This window comes from Sus scrofa, chromosome 12, assembly GCF_000003025.6.
Source record: "Sus scrofa isolate TJ Tabasco breed Duroc chromosome 12, Sscrofa11.1, whole genome shotgun sequence".
Lineage (NCBI taxonomy): Eukaryota > Metazoa > Chordata > Mammalia > Artiodactyla > Suidae > Sus > Sus scrofa.
Window position 1 is genome coordinate 8,266,960 of NC_010454.4, and position 23,015 is coordinate 8,289,974.

Below are 23,015 nucleotides of genomic sequence, written 5' to 3' on the forward strand. Positions count from 1 at the left end.
GCTGCACCACACTGGGAATTGCTAGGTGCTGTGGACTCAGACCCTAGAAAATGGTGAAAATGGCTTTATGTTTGGTGAATATTCAAATACAGATGGGAAGAGAGCAAATGGATTGCAGTAGGGCTTGTCTCGGTGGGGGTGGGGGGGGGAGGTTCTTGGCTTTCTTTGCCCACCCAGCCCCCCACCGCTGTCCTATCTCGACTCGTGTGCCTTCTGGACCTGGGATTGGGTGAGAACCTTTGCAAACTGGACCTAATTTTTTAAAATTTAATTTAATTTAATTTTTTTAGGGCCACACCCACGGCATATGGAGGTTCCTAGGCTAGGGGTCTAATTGGAGCTGTTGCCACTGGCCTACACCACAGCCACAGCAACGCCAGATCCAAGCCGCATCTGCAACCTATACCACAGCTCACGGCAATGCCAGATCCTTAACCCACTGAGCGAGGCCAGAGATTGAGCCTCAACCTCATGGCTCCTAGTTGGATCTGTTTCTACTGCGCCACAACGGGAACTCCTGGACCTGATTTTTAAAGAGCCTCTCGGCAGCAGGAAGCTCTGGGAGTGACATGGAAGCAGGGGTCCTGGGGTGGGGGGTGCAGAAGCTCCATCTTCAGGGCCAAAAAGGAGGGGGGCTTTCTTCCATCCACTTGCAAGTGTGCCTAACCCTGGTCCCTCCCCTCCGGGCTGCTCAGGGTGCATTCAGACGTCCGTGACTCCCGGGCACTTTTGCCTTGAGATGCCCCCTCTCGTCCACATAAAATTAAACTTTACAACCATGTTGGTAAAAATATGAACATATTAATGTTACATGTTAAAACATTTTCTCCAGCCTAAAAGTTTGTGTTCCTTTTTCTTTTGATTTGAAAGAAATTAAGGAGTTTCTGTTGTGGCTTAGCGGGTTATGAACCTGACAGAGTGTCCATGAGGATGTGGGTTTGATCCTGGCCTTGCTCAGTGGGTTAAGGATCCGATGTCGACCCAAGCTGTGGTGTAGCTCACAGATGTGGCTCAAATCCATGTTGCTGTGGCTGTGGCGTAGGCCTGCAGCTGCAGCTCGGATTCAAACCCTAGCCTGGGAACTTCCATATGGTACCGGTGCAGCTGTTAAAAAAAAAAAAAAAAAGAAAAAGAAAAGAAAACAAAATTGCAATCTTTTCACGGTCCCCTGAAGGTCCCCTGGGTCCTGGCGCTGGCCGGGCCAGCCCGTCTGAGAGGAAGGGTCCGAAGTGGGGCTCAAGCTCCCCCAGGAGCTCAGCACCGAGACCCCCTCCATCCGCCCTCAGTGTGGACATCAGTGAGGGGGCAGCGGGAAGAGGACTCACCTCTGCTCCAAGCCCGGGCCCTGCTGAGCCCTATTTTAGGAATTAGATGGATGAATCAGAATCGCGTTCTCTGCCTAGAGCAAAAGTCATGTCCAGATCTTTTTCTCCCAGCGTTTGGGTTCATGCCTCGGGGGGACACAGACCTCAGGGGGCCTTGCCCACTCCCAGGGGTGATGGTCTTGCTGACCAGCTGTGTAGCCGAGAATTTCAGGGCAGCGTGTCCCCAGGGACACCGACGTGGCCCAGGCAGGACTTCACGGTCACTCAGGACAGAAAGGGATTAAGGCTAGAAATTTGGAACCAGAGTGTTTCATCTGTGTGTTTGACCCTCAAATGAAGTAGCTACAAGACACTGATGCCCAACCCTGCAGGGCCATCCTGGCCCATGGCTCAGGTGTCAGCTGTGCCTGGGGGGGTTGGGCTGGAGGGCAGGGCAGCCACGCTCCGCCTGGGCAGCTGCGGTCCCTTTCGGCCTTGAGGCATGAGCGCTGCCTGGGGTGTCCTCTGATCCCTGGGGATTTGTGATGAGGCGTGCTGTCTGTCCTGTATCTTCCCAGTCTCTCTGGGGCAGGACACTGCTGGCTGGTGAGTGGTCACTGGCCAGACTGAGGGCCTGGTGGGGGTGGGGGTGGCAGGCAGGTCTCTCCTGGCCCCGTATCTCCTGCTCACCCTCCTTTTTTGCTTTTTATGGAGCCTCACAGCAGCAGGTGTCACGTAATAACATACAGCACAAGCTGCCAGTGCTGTTAAGACCTGGGAAGGCAGAGTGCCCACTGTGGCTCAGCAGGTTAAGGACCTAATGTAGTCTCTGTGAGGACAGGATGTTAGATTCAATCCCTGGCTGCGCCCGGTGGGTTAAGGATCCAGTGTTGCGCAGTCTACAGTGTAGGTTGCAGATGCAGCTTGGATCTGGTGCTGCTTGTGGCTGTGGTGTAGGCCGGTGGCTACAGCCCTGAATCGACCCCTAGCCTGGGAACCTCCATATGCTGTGGGTGTGGCTGTAGAAAAAGAAAAAAAAAAAGCTGGGGAGACACAGGGCAGGTAAAGGGGCTCCAGACCTCCGAGCTGTGACTTCTCCCCAACGTGGCTGGCGATGGGCTGAGGCTCCTGGGGACCCTCCCTGAGCCTTGTCAGTAGCGTTCACCCCAGGTTTATCCCACCTCCAGGCAGGACTCCCGAGAACAGGCTCATGTTTGCCTTTTGGGAGGTGCAGAGCTTAAGTGAAACCACCCGGGCTGTGAGCCTTCCCCGGATTCAGCCACAGCCCGCCCAGACATACAGCCGTAGAAGTCACTCGACACCCTTGGGACTCAGTTTTCGCAAGGCGGGCTGATGGAACCGCCTTCCAGGGTGCTGTGACTCTGTGATGAGGTGGGTGCACGAGGGCGTCCGTGTGGAAGAAAATGTTCCATAAGTTGTGCACGTGCTCAGTCTTGTCATCTTTTAAAAATTCTCGCAGTGCTTGGCGCACAGGGGAACTTAACTCAAATGCAGATGCCCCAGGGGCCCCAGGTTACAGCCCTCTGTGCACCCGCGACAGATATGGGCAGGTGGGGGTTGGAAGGTGTGAGGCCAAGGAGGGCCCGCACCTGGGAGCATCTTGCAGCCTCCTGCAGCTCTGAGGGATGTGGGTTCTGAAGTGGGCCTGGCTCTGGGCAGCCAGACTCATGGGCTGTGGTGCCCTCTAGTGTTCAGATCAATGATTGCAGGCACTTCTACAAATCACCAACTTTCAGATTGAGGCTGAAAAAAAGGAAAATCCCGCCCACCTCTTCACCGTACTTGGATACTGCTTTTATTACTATTATTACTATTACTATTATTATCATTATTATTATTATTTGCTTTTTAGGGCCGAATCCATGGCATATGGAGGTTCCCAGAGCTACAGAGCTACGGCTGCCGGCCTACACTACAGCCATAGCAACACTAGATCTGAGCCGCATCTGTGACCTACACCACAGCTCACGGCAATGCCAGATCCTTAACCCACTGAGCGAGGCCAGGGATCAAACCTGCATCCTCATGGATCCAAGTCGGGTTTGTTAACCTCTGAGCCACGAAGGGAACTCCGGGTGCTGCTTTTAAAAAGTCACATGTATTTGCAAAATATCAAATATTTGGAGTTCCCGTTGTGGCTCAGCGAGTTAAGAAACCTGACCATTACCCATGAAGATGCGGGTTCAGTTCCTGGTCTTGCTAAGTGGGTTAAGGATCTGGCATTACTGCAAGTTGCAGCATAGGGCACAGATGCGCTCGGATCCCACGTTGCTGTGGCTGTGGCATAGGCTGGCAGCTGCATCTCCGACTTGACCCCTAGCCAGGGAACTTCCATATGCCACAGGCACAGTCCTAAAAAGAAAACAAACAAAAATAAAATTTTACTTTTATAAATTTTTAAAAAGATAGGAAAAACAAAGGTAGAAAGTAAGATGAAGTCATGGACAAAGCCAGTGTCAAATATTTTAGGATAAAGTAAAATCTATAATTGCTATGGGATTGCTAAGAATGGCCTGGATATGGTCTTGCGTGGTCCAGAACTTTCTAGATTAGCTTGGTGCATTCTCATTAGATCCCGCTGTCTGCGTGCTGTGGTGTTAGAAATGCCTGGATCTCCGGGCTCCCTGGAAGTGCTGTGTGGCTGAGGCATCGTGTTCTCACTGGGAACTTTGGGGTTCAGGAAATGTTGAGGTTCATGCCCTGTCACGTCCTGCTAAGGAGACCTGTGGTGTAGATAGCAGGGCCAGAGCAGTGTGGTGACCGTATGGTGCAAGGAAACTACCCTTTCCAATAGGCAGGGTGGTGGTTCTCCAGCCGGGGTGCATCTGAGCCACCTGGGGGGCTGATAGAACACAGACCCCTGGTCCCACCCCGGAGGACCTGATTCGCTGGTTCTCAGGTGGAGCCTGAGAACTTGCCTTTCTCATGAGCTCCTGTGATGCTGATGCTGATGCATCTGGGGACCCCCTGGTCTAGAAAGAAGAGTTCAATGCACATCTTTCTGTCTCCCCTCCGTGAACGGTTGCTGGCAGCGGATTTTGGGTGAATGTTCCCAGGCATGACGTGGAAGCTCAGCTGTGCCAGCCCCGCCCGGGGGCTGTGTTTCTGAGGGTGGGCAAAGCAGACCACCCCCTACCCAGATGGGGCCAACACCCTCCTGGAAACAGGTCTCTACTCGGCTCCAGCTTGACTTTCGACTTTTTCCAGACCCAGGAAAAAGGCTGCAGGGTTTGCGCCTAGAACGGGTTTCAAAGCAATTGTCCTGAACATTCACCTTGACCTTTATTAAAAAAAAAAAAAAAAGAAAGAAAAAGAAAAACCTTTCAGGGAAGCAGGGAGGAAACATGGCAGCATTGCCCGTGGAACTTCTGGAGGCTCCTGTGTGAGGAAGAGTGGTCTGCTTTGGCGGGTCGTCGAAAGGGGTTAGCGGTCGTGATGACCCCCAGGGATCAAGCCTTCAGTTCTCAGCACTGAGCAGATAGCCGGGCAGGTCGGGGTTGTCACAGCGAACCACCTCCTCCAAAGTGAAGGACTCCTATTCTCTTGAGGGCTGGAGGGCTGCGGGGTGGGGGAGACAGAACCCAGTGGGCTCAGCTCTGCTCCCACCTCCAGGTGTTAGACCTGGAAGGTGACGCCCTCAGCGAAGCCCGCTGCCCAAGGTCACACATAGAGTAACTGATGGAGCTGAGATTCAAGTGCAGGCAGTCCGCTTCCCGAGCTGGAGCTCTTGAGGTTTCAAAGATGGGGACCAGCACTTGGGTCTGTGTTCCGTGGGGGTGATGGTTCGTCTCCTGCCAACTGAAGAGTGGCTCTGAAGGTCCACCCCAGCTCTGTGTGTGTGTGTGTGTGTGTGTGTGTGTGTGTGTATGTGTGTGTGTCTGAGGGCGTGCCCCTTTGTAAGGAGCTCAGAGCAGTCTCCTGCTTCCTGCCAGCAAGCCAGGAAGAAAACACCTAAGTCTTGGGTTATTTCTGCAGATAGACCTCCAAAACTATAACGAGCTGAGGGACACCCCTCCTTTCTATCCTTTCACAAGTCTTGGCCAAGGCAAAAGCCCTCACTGGCTTATAACAAGCGTTATTTTTAGGCAGAGAACAGTGTGTGAGCCCGGGGCCAGTCCTTGGCAGACACCTCTCCTTGACTTTGGTGAGGTGTGTCGCCACCTAGTGGTCCTTCTCGGTATTGGCTCTCAAAAGAGCATCGCACAACAGCGCCTGGGACTTTGAAACGCACCAGAGGGAGGACCCCTCCTGGAAGGCCCCCCCCCGGGGGGGGGCTCTGATGGAAGAGGTGGTGGTCTTCCATGGTTGCAGTCTGGGAAGGGGCAGTGGGGCTCGTGCAAGAGAACATGTGCTTTGGGGCCAGCCCCGCATCAGCTCACACCTGAATGCTGTGTGACTGTCTGGTTTCCTAACTTCCCCGACTGACAGCTGGCCTCGCGGAGGGAGGCTGGCCCTCCTGGTGCTTTGGGAAACCAGGAGAATCAAGCACTGGGCCTGCAGTAGCTGTTCTGTATGACTCAGGCAATGAAACTGGGCACCACTTGCTGACGTCATCCTGTTGTGTTGTTCCCGGGGGTGGATGATGGTCTGGACCAGTTAACCCACCTGCTGTTTCAAGTGCCATTTCCAAAGTAAACTCTTTATTCTGGAAGAATTCTGGGTCAAACGCACAGCTGGTACAGTGAGTTCCGGCGTAGGCCTCACTCAGTTTCTCCAGTTGTTAATATTGTCCACCACCCTGGAAGAGGGGCGAATTTAGCATGGTTGCAATGCTATGAACTAAACTACACACTTTTTTTTTTTTTTTTTTTGCTTTTTAGGGCCGCACCTGCAGCATATGCAAGTTCCCGGGCTAGGGGTCCAATTGGAGCTGCAGTTGCTGGCCTGCGCCACAGCCACAGCAACGTGGGACCCGAGCCACATCCTCAACCTACACCATAGCTCACAGCAATACTGGATCCTTAACCCACTGAGCGAGAGATCGAACCCACGTCCTCATGGATACTGGTCGGGTTCTTAACCTGCTGAGCCACAGTGGGAGCTCCTAAATCACACACTTGATTTGCACATCTCTTGTTTTCTTTCATTAACTGTGTCTTTCTGTTTGGGATCTGATTGGGATTCCATTCAGCTTCTGGTCTCGCGTGGTCTCGTTTGGGAGTGTGCTGGTGGTGTGTTTTGAAGACGCTCCTTCAGTTTTGATGGCTGATGTTTTCTCATAACAGGCCGGGGTTTGGGGAATAACACTGCTGAGGGGAAGTGTTATCATGGCACCGAGTCAGGGGCATGTGATGTCAGGGCGACGCTGCCCTCGATCTGTGGGTAAGGTGGTGGCTGCCAGGTTTCTCCACTGGACATTTTTCCTTTTCCCTCTTTGTCCTCTGCTCATTGGAAGAAAGTCAGCAGGTTCAGCCCACACTCAGCGGGAGGGGAAGCAAATTCGTTTCCTGGAGGAGGCTTTCTCTACAACCTACACTATTTGGAATTCTTCTGCCAGGAACTTTTGTTTCTTCTCCCCCATGAATTTAGCCATTCCGTTATTTATTTATTTATTTATTATGGCCTCGTCCCTGGTATGCAGAAGTCCCTGGGCTGGGCATCCAACCTGTGCCATGGTCATGACCTGAGCCACAGCGGTGACAACACCAGGTCCTTAACCTGCTGAGCCACCAGGGAACTCCCAGCCATTTATTGATAACAGAATGGGCTCATGAACACCTATTCAAACACATTTTTCCTTGTCTTGATCATGGAATCATTCGTTTCATGCTTGGAGGGGTTGTCCCCCATTGTGGTTTGGGGTTTTGAGTGAACAGTCCTTGATTCTTTCTTTTTTCCTTTTTTTTTAAATTTATTTTTTGGCCACACCTGCAGCATGTGGAGTTTCCAAGCCAGGGATCAGATCTGAGTCACAGTTATGACCTAAGCCACATCTGCAGCAACACCAGATCCTTAACCCACTGTGCCAGGCCAGGGATCAAACCTGTGTCCCAGTGCTCCAGAGATGCTGCCCATCTCTTTGCACCACAGGGAGAACTCCTTTTGATTCTTTCTTTTAACTCTAGTTTTTTTTTTTTTTTTTTTTTTTTTAAAGCCCGTGATAATGAGCAGGTCTATTTATTCCCTTGAATTTGCACTTGGGGTGGGGCTGGTTCTCTTGGTGGTGGGTCCCAGCGATGCTTCTGACAATGGCAGGGGACTCTGGCTGCGTCTTTGGGGAGAAGCAGCCGGGCTCAGCCTCCACCCGTGTGTGGAAATCCTGGCCCTGCCCTTACTGTGTGCCTCTGGGAAAGCCGCTGATCCCAGGCTTCCCGAATCATCGACAGAGGCAGAGGCCAGGGCGAGGGTGCCTATCTGGGTGCCACGGGCACCGAAGCTTTTGCTGTTACTTAACCCTGAGGATATTCTGCGAGGAAGATACCGGCATCATTCGCTCCCAGCTTCCTGCTGAGGAAGCTGCTGGTCTGAACCGCTCGGAGCTCTTCGTAAGGTCACGGTCAGGCCCTAGGGCTGGACCTAGACCGCTGCTGACTTATCCTGTTTCAGCCTCTAGGGTTTCCTTGGCATCCACAGGGGCACCTGGACCACTGACCCTGGATATGTGAAGTTACTGGTGTCCCTTCTCCCCCTCCCCCGGCCCCCAGCACACCCGGTGCTAAACGGTGTCTGTGCGGAGAGGGAGCTTGGAGGCCTGGAGGTCTCACTTCAGCGGACCTGCCGGTCTCCCGGGTCCCGACTCCACCAGGACTGCAGATGGCCGGGTGTCTGGGGCAGAATGGCTCGGGGGAAGCAGAGGGTGGATGTTCTGTTGGCGGCAGGCGCCTTCCTTTGCCAGGTGTTGGAATTCTTGGTCTTCTGCTGCAGGAACCCCGCTTCCTTGGTCAAGGCATCTGAGAGGCCGCTTCATTATTCAGGCCGTGGTCCGATGACGGTGGGACCAGAGATTCCAGAGAGGGGCCCTCAGCCTCCAGGAGCCAGCCTCTTCCCCCGGGGATGGAGCTGAGCACGCACGGCCGCAGTCGGCAGTGTGAACCTGAGTGAGTGTGTGTGAGGGTGGGGGGTGTGCTTGCGGGGGCTGTTTGTGTGTGCACACGTGTGTATGTGTGTTTGCATGCACGTGCATGGAGGATCCTTGAATGCGTGTGTCTGATTATGCGTGGGGTGCGTGATATGTGAATCCACGAGTGCCCAGGTGTGTGAGTGTGTGCATGTGTGAGGGTGTGCGTGGTGTGTGGGTGCCACTGTGTGCGTGCGTGCATGTGGGGTGTGCCTGCACACGCGTGGGCAGGTGTGCACGCCTGTGTGCCCCCTCCTTCTTGAGGTGCCCTAGGGGACCTGCTAAGTGTCCCCGTCCCACACGTCTGCAGCACTGTCTTCTCTCTTTGGCCTCTGACTCGATAGTTTGACTTTCACAGGAAACAGTTTTTCTTATTTTTTCATGTTTTGGGGGAGGCGCACCCCTCCCCACCCACCCTTCTCTATTTTCCCGGCGCTAAGATTTCACGAGCTTCCATTTAATACACAAATAGGCATGACTTTTGACGGGATCGTAAATTGTGGGATAGAAGCACACTTGGGCCCAGCGTGTGTGTGTGTGTGTGCACATGTGTGTGCAGTGCGTGGAAGAGGAGAAGATGCTGATACGGGATGGACCTGAGGAGGCGTGTGGAGATCTGGGTAAAGCAGGGGCTCTAGGAGCCGAAAGGCGATGCTTTTCCGGAGGGATTTGCGCCCCGGCTCACCCAGAGGTCTGCCCTCCAGGCCCTTGGATGAAGGAGGTAAAGGCTCATGGGCTCACCAGGAATCCTCCAGAGAGAAGGAGGTGCTCCAAGACAAATCGCCCCCAACTCAGCAGCTCAAAACCCTAACATATAGGAGTTCCCGTCGTGGCACAGCGGAATCAAATCCAGCTAGTGTCCATGAGAATTCGGGTTTGATCCCTGGCCTCGCTCAGTGGGCTAAGGATCTGGCGTTGCTGGGAGCTGTGGTGTAGGTCGCAGCCGTGGCTGGGATCCTGTGTTGCTGTGGCTCTGGCATAGACTGGCAGCTGCAGCTCCGATTTGACCCCTAGCCTGAGAACTTCCATATGCTGCAGATGCGGCCCTAAAAAGCCAAAACAAAAGACCAACCCCCACTAACATTTATTACTGTCTCAGGTTTCTGTGGAGCAGGAAAATAGGTGCAGCTTAGCAGTGTCCTCGGGCTCAGGGTTTCTCACGAGGCTGCAGTCAAGGCTGAAGGTTCAAGTGGGGCGGGGTCTGCATCCAAGCTCACTCAGTGCTTGTGGGTCAGATTGAGTTTTTTGCAGGCTCTTGGATTGCGGGGCCCCTGGATAGGGCAGGTCTGGCTGAGGGGGTGGGTGGGGCAGCAGGACAGACGTCACAGCCGTTGATAAGCCAGCCCTGACCACACGCGTGGTATTCTCGATGCCTGCGTTCTCAGAATGCTGCACAGCCAGCCTGGACACGGAATGCTCACCTTCTGTTTGTTTTAGAATAAGACTCATTAGTGTTTGCCATGTAATAAACGTGTTTGGGGCAGGATGTACTCACGGGGTGACCTTGGGCAAATGATATGAGTCATGAGTGAAATGGAAGGAATAACACCTGAGTCTTAGGGAGGAATAAATAAAAACTCTCGCTTATGACGCTGTCGTGGTGAAATCCTTCACGTTAGCTTATCATAACCCTGTAGAGAAAGGCAGTTAGAGTGGAGAGGACACTGAGTAACCCTCGCAAATATGTAATCCCCCTCCAGAGTGATCGCCGGGCCTTGGGAGGCAGAGACCAAGGAAAATGGCTTCTTGTGGCAGCTGGGAAATATAAATGGGTTATTGCACCTGCCGGGGGCCGGTTCCGATCTGGTTCTGCGTGAGGAATGGGGGGTGCCCAGAGGCGGGAGAGGGACCGCCTGGCTGTGCAGACCCCGTTCCATCCCGCTGTCCTCCCGGAAAGCCTACCTCCGGAGAGGATTCTGGTTCCACGGTTTGCGCGTTGGGAGGACTCTCGGGGCTCAGCACGTAGGTGTGTGTACACAGGCCTATGATCCATTCCACCGGCGGGGTAAAAAGCAAAATCAGCAAAGGGAAAAGGCTCACAGCGTGACGTCCGGGGGAGACGGGGCGCAAGCTTCCAGGAGTCCTTTCCCCGGGAGAGTCACACGCAACGTGCTGCCCAGGACAACAGCCAGGAGCCGCCTGGGACCTGGGAGCCGTTCAGATGTCACTCCTGTGATCTAAGATGTGTGCTTAGTGGAACATGCACCCTGGATTTCAGAGGCTCTGGATGAAGAAGGCAATGAAATAGCTCATGAAAAAAAATTTTTCAAATATCGATTTTTATGTTGAAACGATAAGGTTGGAGATACGGTGGGTTAAAATACGATTAAAATTCGTTTCGGCTGTTATTTTTATTTATTTATTTCTTCGCTCTTCAACGCGGCTCCTAGCATGTTGAAAATTGCGTTTGGGGTGGCGTTTTACCTCCCTTGGTCTGTGGCGGCGTAAGGCAGGCTTCTAAGCCATTTCGTCTCCCCGCCACCTGTAAGGAGAGCCCATCCCTAGCTCGTGATGGAGGTGAGAAAGTGGAAGCCTAGAGAAGTGATGGAACGTCACCCAGCTGTGGTGACGGGATAAATAGAGCTAGATTTGCCCCCGGGGTGTCTGATTCTAGGACCCACCCTCCTGTCTAGTGCACTCTCTCACCTCTTTCTTTCCGCCCCACGGCCATACCCGTGGCATATGGAGGTTCCCAGGCTGCAGCTGCCAGCCACAGCCACAGCCACAGCCATGGCAACACCGGATCTGAGCCTCATCTGCGACCTACACCACGGCTAACGGCAATGCCAGATCCTTAACCCACTGAGTGAGGCCAGGCATTGAACCCACATACTCATGGACATGTCAGGTTTTTGACTCGCTGAACCACAACAGGAGCTCCCTCTCTTGCCTTTTTAGATGCTGATGCTCTTAAAGCGCTCCCACAGAGCCTCTGAAATAAGAAATCAGTAATTCTGTTGTAGGTCCGAATAGTGCTGCAATCCTGGTATCCACAGGATGCAGAGAATTGGTCCGAACTTCAAGGGAGCATCCTGGCAGGCTTCCCAGAGGAGGTGACATTTGAACTGGGCTCTGAAGGTGGTTGGTAGAGACTGGTGGGCATTCCAGGTGCAGAGGGGAGGGGACGCCTGGTGCCACATTGGGAAATGCAGGTAGTTTGGGATGTCCGAGTGAATCCTTTAGGGGGCAACCCTTCAGGGGCTTTTAGGGGGAGATGATGCAAGCACAGGGGCAACAGGAGTCTGATAATCCTGGGCTTCGCGGTGGGGTTGAACTTCATACTGATGAGAAAGGAGAGACATGGCAGGGTTTTAAGTGGTAAAAGAGCACCCTCTGAGCTGGCTCGAAGCTATGCATGCCTGTGGCGGGGAGGACGGTTGGGCGGGCTGCAGGGAAGCCCCTCATTTAGGAGGCTGGCCAGAGATCCCAGGGCGAGAGATCAGGAGAACCTGAGGACAGGTGGGAGAGGAGGGGTGGGCTGAGGGGGACCCCTGGTGTGGATCCAGGGAGATGGGTCCTGAGGTCTTGCCTCCGTGCTGGATAGTCAGTAGCATGGTTCAGAAATCAGCAGAAAAAAGGGGGGTTTTAGACAAGATCTGGGAGGACCCCATGGCCAACATGATTCTCCAGGTCCTGAAAATAGCGATCTAGTGCTCAGAGCTACCTCTGTTATCTCATTCAATCTCCTAAATAACTTATGGTCTGTATCCTTATCAGACAGACAAGATGGTGAGCTCAGAGAGGGTGACTAGTTGGCCGAAGGTCACACAGCTCTTACAGAGGTCAGGTGTGAAACCTCAGGTTTGGCCGTCAGTGAGGTTGCCGTCATTTCTGTGCCCGTGCTCACCAGGACATTTTGGGAACGGGTGATGGGGACTCCACACTGAGGAACACAGAGATGGAGAGGCTGGATGGCAAGAGAAAAATCAGGAAAATGGTGTGTCCAGCGCATCAGGAGAGTTTCCAGAAGGGGGAAATGTCAGGGCTGCAAATTTGTCTGGGAGGGAAGGGCTGCAGAGGACTCGGTGTACTTGGCAGTTGGGGTGTCACTGAGCCACCTGGAGTCAAAGCAGTTTCAGGGACTCTCTGGGCATGATTGTCAGTTGCAGAGGCCAGAGCAGTGGAGGCGGGGGCGCAAAGGCAGGAATTCGGGAGAACCAGCAGCAGGGGAGATGGGAGAGCGCAGAAGTGGGCCCGGCCTTCATCTCCCCAGGGGCCCCATACCCTCTACCAACTGGACTGTGGATTTAGAAATAATAATCCCTCCTATGGATTTCTAACCTCATTATTATTATTATTATTTTTTAGGGCCACACCCGTGGCATATGGAGGTTCCCGGGCTAGGGGTCTAATCGGAGTTGTAGCTGCCAGCCTTCGCCACAGCCATAGCAACGCCAGATCCAAGCCGCATCTGCAAACGGCACTACAGCTAACGGCAATACTGGATCCTTAACCCCCTGAACGAGGCCACAGATCGAATCCACAACCTCATGGTTCCTAGTCGGATTCATTTCCTCTGTGCCACAACAGGAACTCCTCTCATTTCTTTTTTTTTTTTTTTTCCTTGAAGAAGCTGCCCCTCTCTCCAGAAAAAATGTACAAGCTTCAGGTCCCACAAAACCTGGGTCTGTGGTTGGGAGGGGGAGCTGGGTAGAAAGATGGAATTGAAGAGGCAGTTACCAAGGCCCATGTTCCAGGCTCTGAGATCCAGGCTTGGCTTTGCCACTTGCCAGCTGCAGACCTGGGCGAGTTATGTAACCTCTGGGTACTTCCCTTTCCTTTTCCGTAAAACAAAAATTATAAAGATGCAGATGTTCTAAGGTGGTTGCAAGGATTAAATAAGATGATGTGTCAATGCCTTTGCTCTGATTTCCTGTTATATAATATTCTTATTAATATGCACATTCCCGGCTGGTGTTCTAAGGATTTTTTGCCCCTCCGTTGGGTTCCTCCAGGGGTCTATGGATGGAGATCACGTGGTCTTGAGGTAGTTACCCCCTAATCCCATACGCTGTTTCTGAGGACCAGATTCCGTTCTGGGAGGCGCATGGAATCATGTGCTGTGTCTCAGGAGAGTTGTGTTCTAGGTCTGTAGACGTTGCAGGGTTCAAGCCCAGACTCTGGGGTCACATGTACCAATGGCCCATCTCCCAGGCCTGGGGCTGAAATTCCTGATGCCTTGCTGTGTGTGCCTCTCTGCAGCCCTGGATGGTGTGGCCGGCCATCCCACTGCCCATCAGATCTCCCCTTTCCTCTGGCCCCACTCTGTTTGGGAAGCAGACCTTTTGCTTGGAGTAAGTAGCTGGAGGAGAGCGTGCAGGATTGCAAAATCTGCCCCTGAGCATCCTCTGGGGCACCGGTTCCAGGCCAGACCTGAGTTGTGTCGTTTGCCTGGACAGCTGGTGTCCGTCTGCAGGCTCCTGCCGCAGGGCTCAGAGTGACAGCTTGACGGGCCCAGGCCCAGCTTCAGACCCTCCCCGAGGGCCAGGAAAGGCTGGGAGCCCTGGACCTCGTTCCTGAATCCTTCGCGGCTATTCTGAGAACGGCCGCTTGATGGCGCTGTGGCTCCACCGGTCGCGAGCGGAGCGTTTACGGCCGCCTCGGGGCCGTGCTGCCGGGTAACCCGGGCGCCTGGCTCTGCCTGGCTGTCGGGGCGCAGCACGCCCTCCCTCCCCTGCGGCCAATTTTCCCGGGAGCACAAAGCCGCTGCTCAGAGCCCAGGGCCTCCCCACCGAGGACCCTGATGGAAGCAGCTTGGGTCTTTGGCGTGGTTTTCCCTCCTTGCCACTTTATTCTTCCTAAAGCTGGTTTCTTTCTGGTTTTCCTGTATTTGCCTGCACCACGTTTCTACCATTTTATCCACAGCAATTTACCAGGGTAGTTACCCCGAGTCCCGGGCAGGCTGCAGACTTGCGTTTCATTTAACCTTTACTCCAATTTTGGGGAGGCATTGAAGGCAGAAATGGCCAGACTGGCCTGTTTCCTCTTTTTAAGCTTCTCCATGGCTCTAACTTTGCTCCCCCAAATCCCTCTTAGGGCTTGTGCTTGAGAGAGAAAGGTGTTTGAACGCAGCGTTCAAGCAAGCTGGCCGGAGTGGAGTGCGAGAGAAGAAACTGGAAAGAGAGAGGAGGCGGCTTTGCAAAGATGAACTTTTTATCCGACTCCAAGCATTCTGCGGGGCGCTTTTCTAAACTACTGAAAAACACCGAGGGGGAGTCAAAAAGCATTCATGATGTGTCACCTAGAAATGACTTTTAGACTTGGGTGTTTTGTGCCCAGATTTATTGTCACACGGGTCTGTCTCCCGTCACTCCCCAGATTGGATCCGTTTAGTTCCTGGTGTGGTCGCCTGCTTTTTAATGTAATACGTGGTGTCCGCCTTTAACTTGGCAAGCGGGCTTCTGGGAGCCGCGCTGAATGGGCCACTTTTGCAGTTTTACATGCAGACGGCTGTCAGCTCGGTTTCTGCATCACAAGTTCTCCCTGTAGCCCTGATTCAGACATTTGGAAGAGGGCGATTGGATCGTAGCTTCTGAGGAGGGCAGGGTTGCGCCGTTGTGGCTCTTTTGGACACTCCGAGTGGCCCAGTTTCGATTTGCAAAGGGAGCGGCCCCGGTTTAGGCCTGTGGTTCTGAGAAACACCCAGAGTGGGCCGTCCGGGCCTCTGAGCTTTGAGCTCACTTCCCGGCACCTCCAGGCATCTGCTCATAGGTCAGAGCCCTCCCAGGCAGCCTGGAGTCTTGGGGGCCCACAGGCAGGGCTCAGGGGTCACAGAATCAGGCCAGTGTCCCTCAGGAGGGTCCCGGGACCAATGCAGAAGGGCTGTGGGAGGGGGCCGATCAGGCTGCTTCTCCCAGGCCTGTTTCCTCGGGGCAGGGGCCTCGGGCCTGAGCTGATGCCTTCCTGCAGCTCCATGGGGGGCCGGGTGTAAAGGCAGGACCCAGCAAGCTGAGCTCCTGCCTAGAGCGGCCAAGGGCAGGGGCAGAAAGAGGCTTGGAGCGCACCCCTCTTCTCAGGGCTGGGGGCCCCCATCCCCAGAGAAGGAAATATTTTTTTCTTTTTCTTGTCTTTAAAAGTTTTTTTTTCCTACTGCTGCCATCTCCTGGAGGCACAAGGGGTCCTGTGGTTTCTCGGGACTCTTGAAAGAAACCTCAGGGGACAGGGACAGAGGAAATAGAGCCCTGCAGTCACCGGAGGCCTGATGGTCCAGCCAAAGTGGTGCTCAGGTCCCCCGGCTGGTGGTGGCCCTGGGCAGGACAGCAGGGGCATCAGCCCACAGCCTCGCTGACCAGGGCTTGCACCCTGGTGTTGCTGGCCTCTTGCTTTGTGGGGGTTTGTTCTTCAGTCTTCTCAGCTGTAAGTGGAGCGAACACCCACCTGTCCACAGGGTCAATGCCAAGGAAGTTGAGAGAATGGATGGTCCTTTCTTAAAAGCTGGTGGTTATTAAATGCTTCCCGTGAGCCAAACGCGGTGCCGAGGGCTTTGTGGAGATTATTCCAGCTAATCCTCACAAGACCCCGGCGCAGGCGTTGTTGTGATCCCTGAGCTGAGACCCAGAGAGCTCACTGTCCTGTGCCTAAAGTTACCCAGGCATTGGGCATTGGGCAGGCACTGGGGCAGGCACTGGGCAGGCATGGGGCCTGGAGCTGGACTCTGACCCATCTTGCTGAATGATAGGCACCCAGCCTCCCAACACTGCCTGTTCCTGTTTCACCCCCACCCGTGGGCTCTGTGCGGGAGGCATCCTGTCCAGCAGCAGCTCATCCTGTCCCTCGCCAAGGACGTCCAGTAGAGTGTCCGAGTCTCTGTCTCTAGAAGTCAGGGGGGTCCTTGCTTTAGAAACTGTACAGCAGGAGTTCCCGTTGCTGCTCATTGGGTTAAGAACCGGATATAGTATCCACGAGGATGCAGGTTTGATCCCTGGCTTCGCTCCTTGGGTTAAGGATCTGGCGTTGCTATGAGCTGTGGTGTTGGTTGCAGCTGCAGCTCTGATTTGACCCCTAGCCTGGGAGCTTCTATATGCTGCAGGTGTAGCTTTAAAAAGAAAAAAAAAAAAAAATACTGTGCACTAAAGAGCCCTGGAGTTTTGAATGAAAGAGCGGAGTCTTCCATGATGGTCATGCAGGACCGTGGTCCTAAGTCATGAAAAATCAAGGTCTCCACCATGTCTTATTTCTGCTAACAAAGAACACGCCTCCACGGATGCGTAGGCGTCGTGTGCGTGTATGTGTGTGTGCTTGTGTGTGCGTGTGGAGCATCTCATCCCCGGACGTAGAAAGAGCACTGCCAGGCACTAGAAGATGTGCCCCAGAGCATGGCATGGGGCGATGCCAGGAGGCAGAGCATCTCCCCAGGGCGGTGGGCGGGGGAGGGGCAGGGAAAGCCCCCAGGGCAGGATGAAAGGTTGGGGTGACTTCTGGGACTCCCCTACCTACGTGCCCCCTGTCTCCTTGCGTCTGGGCCTCGGGCGGGCTGCAGATTCCTTTCACACAGAAAAAGGACACTCGGGGCCAGGCTTAGCAGGGCACATTTGGGGGTGACACCAGGGAGCGTGTGAGCTTCAGTGAAAGCAGAATCACTCAGCGAGGGAGCATGACGGCCCTTCAGACCCTTCCCTTGGGGAGAAGGTGAGGACAGGGACGCGGGCTTGCTGTCTGATGCCGGCGGGACCGGACCTGGCCAGCGCGACAGCGTGGACTCTGCCGGGCCAGGTGTCTATGGGGGGCTGTTAGATAGAAAGGCGTGGACCGGAGCGGTTTTCTTTCTGGGTCTGGCCGACTTCCTCAGTTTTCGCCTTGGGATTTGCTAAGCGAGGTCTCTTTCCATCCAGTTTGACAAAGGTTTGGAAGGTTTTCTTTCTCTCTCTCTCACACACACACACCCTGGAGTAAATCCCCGGCTGAGATGGGTGCCCGTCTCAGCCCCTGAAAGCCAGAGGGGCCCCGGGTCAAGATGACAGACTACATCCCCCCCAACCCCCCATCCCATCCACCGTAAGTTAATCCAGAAAACTTACTCCGTGGGCCCCATGTTTCCCGGAGGTTCCCACAGGTGACTCTGTGCTCAGCAGGTGTTCCTGTTATTTCAGTTTTACGATGCTGGGGGCTATGGATATACAGTCGGGATGGAGACCCCACCCTGCTGTTCCCTCTAAAACTAACCCCGCGGTGATGGTTTGGGGAGAGTGAGGAAAGTGGTCCTGAGTGGATGCTGGCCTTTCCTGTCTGTCTCGGGGGTGGCGGGGGAGGCCGGGGCTGATGTTGTGTCAGCTGGGCTGTCACGGGCTGGAGCCTCTCATCTGCCTGTCCCAGAGACCCCTGTGCATCCCCGGGCGAGGGCCGGCATGCGTACATCCTGCCAGCAGGTTGGGAGCGGTAAACCGAATCATGCTCTTTGCATCACGCCTGTGCTGAGCCACCGCTTGTAGAAAATGACGACAGGCTGCCTGCCCTCCGGGAGCGTATAGTCAAACACTGGGAAAATACTATAAATGTACTGTAAATGCTATAAAGCCTCTGTTTCCTGACCACGTTCTCTGCCCAGATGGTGGTTTTCGGCATCGGTTATCCTGCTAACTTCCACAATTCCGGTGGGTAGGTATTGGTTCTGTTTTATGAATAAAGAAACATATTCAGAGAAGTTAAGCAATTTGCCTTAGGTCACACAGCTTATTGGGCTCAGGGCTGGGAACCTGACCCTCATCTGTCTGCATTACAACTCACCCGAGTGAGGTTGGGTGAGGGGCAGGGGGATCACCCCCCCCCACACACACACACACACTCACACACATACACACTCACTCACACGCACACAGATTTGAAAGAAACTAATCGGCCGACTTTCTAGAGAGCCTGCTTTGGGTGAGGATTCTCCATCGGCTGACACACCAGGCCGCTGCCCTGCTCCCCGAGGCTTCCTGAGAAGATGGGCTGGGGGTGGGTTGATCGCACTCGGGGCAGAGAAGACAGAGAACCATGTGCTTGGCTCCTGAGGTTTGATCTCTGCTGTCTGGCAGTCGTTCAAGAACCAGCTGGACAGCTACCTGCTGTGGTTGGACCCCCCCTGGTGGGGGGGACGGTTTCTGCCTCCCCAGTGAGCTCTCCAAGCAGCAAAGGCATCTCAGACACAACTGTGTGTGCCCGCGCCGGAGTTCACCTCTGGACAAAGCGAGCAGGGAGGCTGGCTGTCCTGGGTTTGAGTGTCAGCAGCACTCTGACCTTCAGCCCGGTGACTCCGTTCCAGGGGTGCCTTCTGCAGGCCCTGGGTTGTTCCACTGGCTGAGATGCAGCTGAAGAAGCTGTTTCCTTTGGATGGATGGGTGAGAAGCATCCCCGCGTGGGCTTAGGGCCTAAACCTTAGATGGATACCGTTACACTTGGCCTTTCCACCCCTTCCTGAAATCCCTTCAGACTCACCTTCTGAAAATTGTTAACGAAAAAGAGCAAAAAGCAGAACAGTTGTTTGCTTGGGCAAAACGGACAGTGGAGAAATTTGCTTAAGTAAATTGCAGGCTGGATAGCATCCCCGCCGACAGTCCTGGGGTTGAGCGGTGTGTCCTAGGTTGGTAAATATATGTACCTGGGATGAGTTTTGAGGTGTGCTTTGTTTTTTTAAAAAAAATGAGACCTCTTATCTGTAGATCTCCATGGGAGCAATTCATTTGTATCCTTTGGTTGCTTTACTCAACAAATATTTGTTAGGCATGTAACAAATGTGCCAGGCCTGTGACAAGCGTTGGCCTGGCACTCCGTGACTTGCTGGGGTTCATTTAGATTAAATACCCTTGAGGACCATTCTCCTATGATGGGTAGACAGGCTTGCAAAAGAGTGATTACAGTGACGTGTGATGAGTGGCTGGAGAGAAGTCCGGACTTCTAGGGGTACACTGAGGGATGGGGACTCTGGGGCCAGGGGAAAGACTTCCTGAGTGAGGGACGGTCAGCGTCCCTTGAAGGATAAGGGATATTCAAAGAATATTTCCGGGAGGAGGTGAAACAGGAAGGGCATCTCAGGCAGAGGGAACAGCATGAACGGAAGCACAGAGGCTTGAAGGGGTATCTTTGAGGAGTGGTAATACAGGAAGTTGGGTCCACAATGGGGACAAAGGTTTGGGGTGAGAGACCAAGAGACAATGCATGTAAAACGCTTTGCTCCATGCCAGGAAGTAGTGCTTAAAGAAATTAGATACTCATTGTCTTTCTAATTAATGATAATTAGCATCACTCCCCTCCCCCCCTTGCCAGAGTTTTCCCTGCTTCCTTTGTATCCTTATTTTATTCTTCATGATAAAATGAGCAACTTGATGATGGAAGTTGTCAAAGGAAAACGTGACATAATTATTATCCTTGTGAAATGTCGGGTGTTATTTTCAACCTATTCATATACTAGGCTGCTTTGAACGGGTTTGTGTGTGTGTGTGTGTGTGTGTGTGTGTTACCTTTCCAGAGTGAGTGTAATTTAGTGTGGGTTGCCGTGATGGCTGGGAGTTGAGTTTTGGAGATGTGGAATTGGGATGGATAGCCAGTACGTTTGACGGAAGAAGGGACTGCGTTTTAAAAATTGTTTTTCACACCTTCTGTGTTGTTCTGGACGGATAACCCCTCAGAAGGCATCCAGCTACGTATGCAGGGGGCTTTATTGGGAGGGTGCTGAGACGAGGGAAGGCCAGAGTGGGTGGATACGAGGAAGACGCTAGGGATGGGCCTATAACCGGCCTACAGAAGCCATTCCCTCTCATTAAATGCTTTTCAGGGTTTTTGTTTGTTTGTTTGTTTTAATGACGTGTGGTTGATTTACAGTGTCGTGACAATTTCTGCTGTGTAACAAGGTGACTCAGGTGTTTTACAGGTTTTAACATTGCAATCCTCCCGGGAGATTCTAGATGCAGAAGTGAACAGATACTCTGGGAGGTCTAGGGCTTTGGCCTGGGCATGTCACGGGCTGGAAATTTCTGGGAAGTCAGCTTTATCGATCCCTGTCCACCAGGAGTGCCGTATTGCAGACTCCACTCGACACGGATTTCTGAGGCCCTCGGGTCTCCAACCCAGGCGCATGCGCGCGCACGCACACACACACACACACACGTTCTGAGGGTCCTTCCTCTCTGCCCCCCCCACCCCATCCCACCGCGGGTCCAGGCACAGGCCGTTCTGGGCGGGGAGTATGTTCTGTTCCTTCCCTTTGGCTTCTGTGGGCTCCAAAAACACTTTCCCACCATTTCTGTAACTTAGGGCTGCGCTCTGCAACGTGATTGCCGGCTCGGTTCTTGTATCACAGGCTCCAGATAACTCCAGCTGGAATTTTTTTTTTTTTCTTTTTCATCAAGTGCCCATGTGGGTGGATCGGCCTGCATTTCTGAAGCTTTTATCCGGATAGGCATGGGAATGGGCAAGAAGGGACGGCCGGGAGCTGATGTCCTGGGTGATAATCCAGATGAAAAAAGAAACACAGGGGCGGAGAGTGACTTTAAAGCCTCACATCAAAGGCAGCTTTTCTCCCCCCCCCCCGTGGAATTTCAGCGAGTGGGGAGGTTATAGTTTATTTATTCATTTATTTATTTATTTATTCATTTTTAGGGCCAGACCTGCAGCACATGGAGGTTCCCAAGGCTAGGGGTTGAATCAGAGCTACAGCTGCTGGTCTACACCCGAGCCACAGCAACACGAGATTCAAGCCACGTCTGCGACCTACACTACCGCTCATGGCAATGCCAGATCCTTAACCCACTGAGCAAGGCCAGGGATCAAACCGACATCCTCATGGATACGAGTCGGGTTCTTAGCCTGCTGAGCCACCATGGGAACTGTGGGAGGTTATCTTTTAAAGTGTAAGGAGTGCTGGGACCTGGGTCTTCTTTTGGCCTGTCCTTTCCGCTGCCTGGTGGTTCACAGCAATCAGTGACTTGCGTCATTAGGGGTAGTTCCCTGTCCTTCTGCCCCCATGGGAGTTACCTGAGCACGTTTGGGGACCTGCTAAGCGGCCACAGGGACTCTTGGTGGAGTGTGTATAAGCGGCTGATTCCTAAGTTGCAGAGGAAATAGAGACCAAGGAAGACAGGTGCCTCCTGTCGGAGCCAGGCTGCTGGGGGGTCAGTTTTGGAGGCCAGATGTTATTCTCGTTTGCTCCTCCTCCATTTTCCAAATTCTTAGATTGATTAAGAGCAAAGCGAGAAAAGCCTGCTAGCGTTCCTCCCATCGGCACTCCTCGGTGTGACTTGAAAGCCGGTCGCATGGACTCGATGTTTATTTATAGGCATGTTTCTGGCATCGAAAACGTGAAGACTAATAGGTTCTTGGAGTCTAGAAACAGTGAATGAACTTATCTTTAATGGGGCTGTGTGTGCATACAAAGACATCTTGCTTTATTTATATTTATCATCTTTGTGTGTGTGTGTGTGTGTGTGTGTGTGTGTGTGTGTGTGTACATACCTGGGCCCATGCTTTCTGGCTGGCGTATCTATTCATGCACAAATATGTGCCCAACTATAAATAAAACCCACAAATGAACACCTGAGAGTGAAATGTGAGGCTCTCTTTCTGTTTTGTGCAGCGAGGCTAGCACGTCTCCTTAGGAGACCCAGTCCAGGGGCGAGCGACTCCGGGAGGGGCTGGCCGAGGGTGCCAGGCTCTGCGGGCTTGTGTTGACACAGCAGGTGTATAGTCCTCGTGCTGACTTTAAGGATGAATATGGATTTTGATGCTCCAAGGTCATGCGGCATAATTCTCAGAGACGGGCTGTGAGCCCTCCCACGGGGCTTCCTGGGAACGCCCTTTGTGGGTTTTTAAGGCCACCTGAAGACCTTCCAGGAGAGCGGGCTGGGTATGGCCCTTGGGACCAGACATAGAAAGGAATGGAAGGGTCTAGGCTTCTTTTTTTTTTTTTTTTTTTTTTAGGATTTTTATTTTTTCTATTATAGTTGATTTACAATGTTCTGTCAATTTCTGCTGTACAGCAAAGTGGCCCAGTCATACATATATATATATATTCTTTTTCTCACATAATCCTCCATCATGTTCCATCACAAGTGACTAGATATGGTTCCCTGTGCTGTGCAGCAGGATCTCATTGCTTATCCACTCCAAATGCTGTAGTTTGCATCTATTAATCTCAATGGGTCCAGGCTTCTAAGAGTGGTCAGAGGTTGGGTGGACACATGAGAGATGCTGCTTCCCAGATGTCTGGAGAAATGTGTTGAAGGTGGAGGGCAGCAGGGAGGAAGCATAAGAGAAGACTGGATGGATGTGTCTGAGCTGAAGAAGCATCAAATGAATGGATGGACTGGGGGCTGCGGGGGGTCCCTGGGCTTGGAGAGAATGGAGGGGAGTGTGAGGAGAGCTTTGGAGGAACCCAGGTCCGGGATGGAGGAACGATGGTCCATGGAGCATCATGGTCCCTTCGTGTGAACCCTGCTGCATTCCATGGAGGTTTCAGGTGATGAGATGGCAAGGACTGTTGAGGGCGAGGTCAAGAAGGCTGGGGAGGCTGATTGATGGAGCGACAGGCAGAGAGTGAGGATTCATGGGAGCTGTGGTGACCAAGCCGGGAAGTGATATGATCACAGAAGGAGCAGGAGAGACCCTGAGGAGCTGGTGGGGTGGGGGGTGGGCAGGTCCCAGGGGGACCAGCTAGACCT

The 23,015-nt window shown here is 53.2% G+C and overlaps 1 protein-coding gene across 13 annotated transcripts in view; it reads left to right on the plus strand.

Moving 5' to 3' along the window:
* Window positions 1-23,015, plus strand: part of LOC102165318 — a 381,153-nt gene that overhangs the window by 62,120 nt on the left and 296,018 nt on the right. Inside the window, exon 2 of one of the 13 annotated variants that reach the window (XM_021066709.1) lies at window positions 8,190-9,289. The exons of the other annotated variants lie outside the window; for them this stretch is intronic. Coding sequence (XP_020922368.1) covers window positions 8,190-8,219 — 30 coding nt within the window. The 3' untranslated portion in view covers window positions 8,220-9,289. Of the gene's footprint in view, window positions 1-8,189; window positions 9,290-23,015 lie in introns of those variants that run through there. 13 annotated transcript variants of the gene reach the window in all.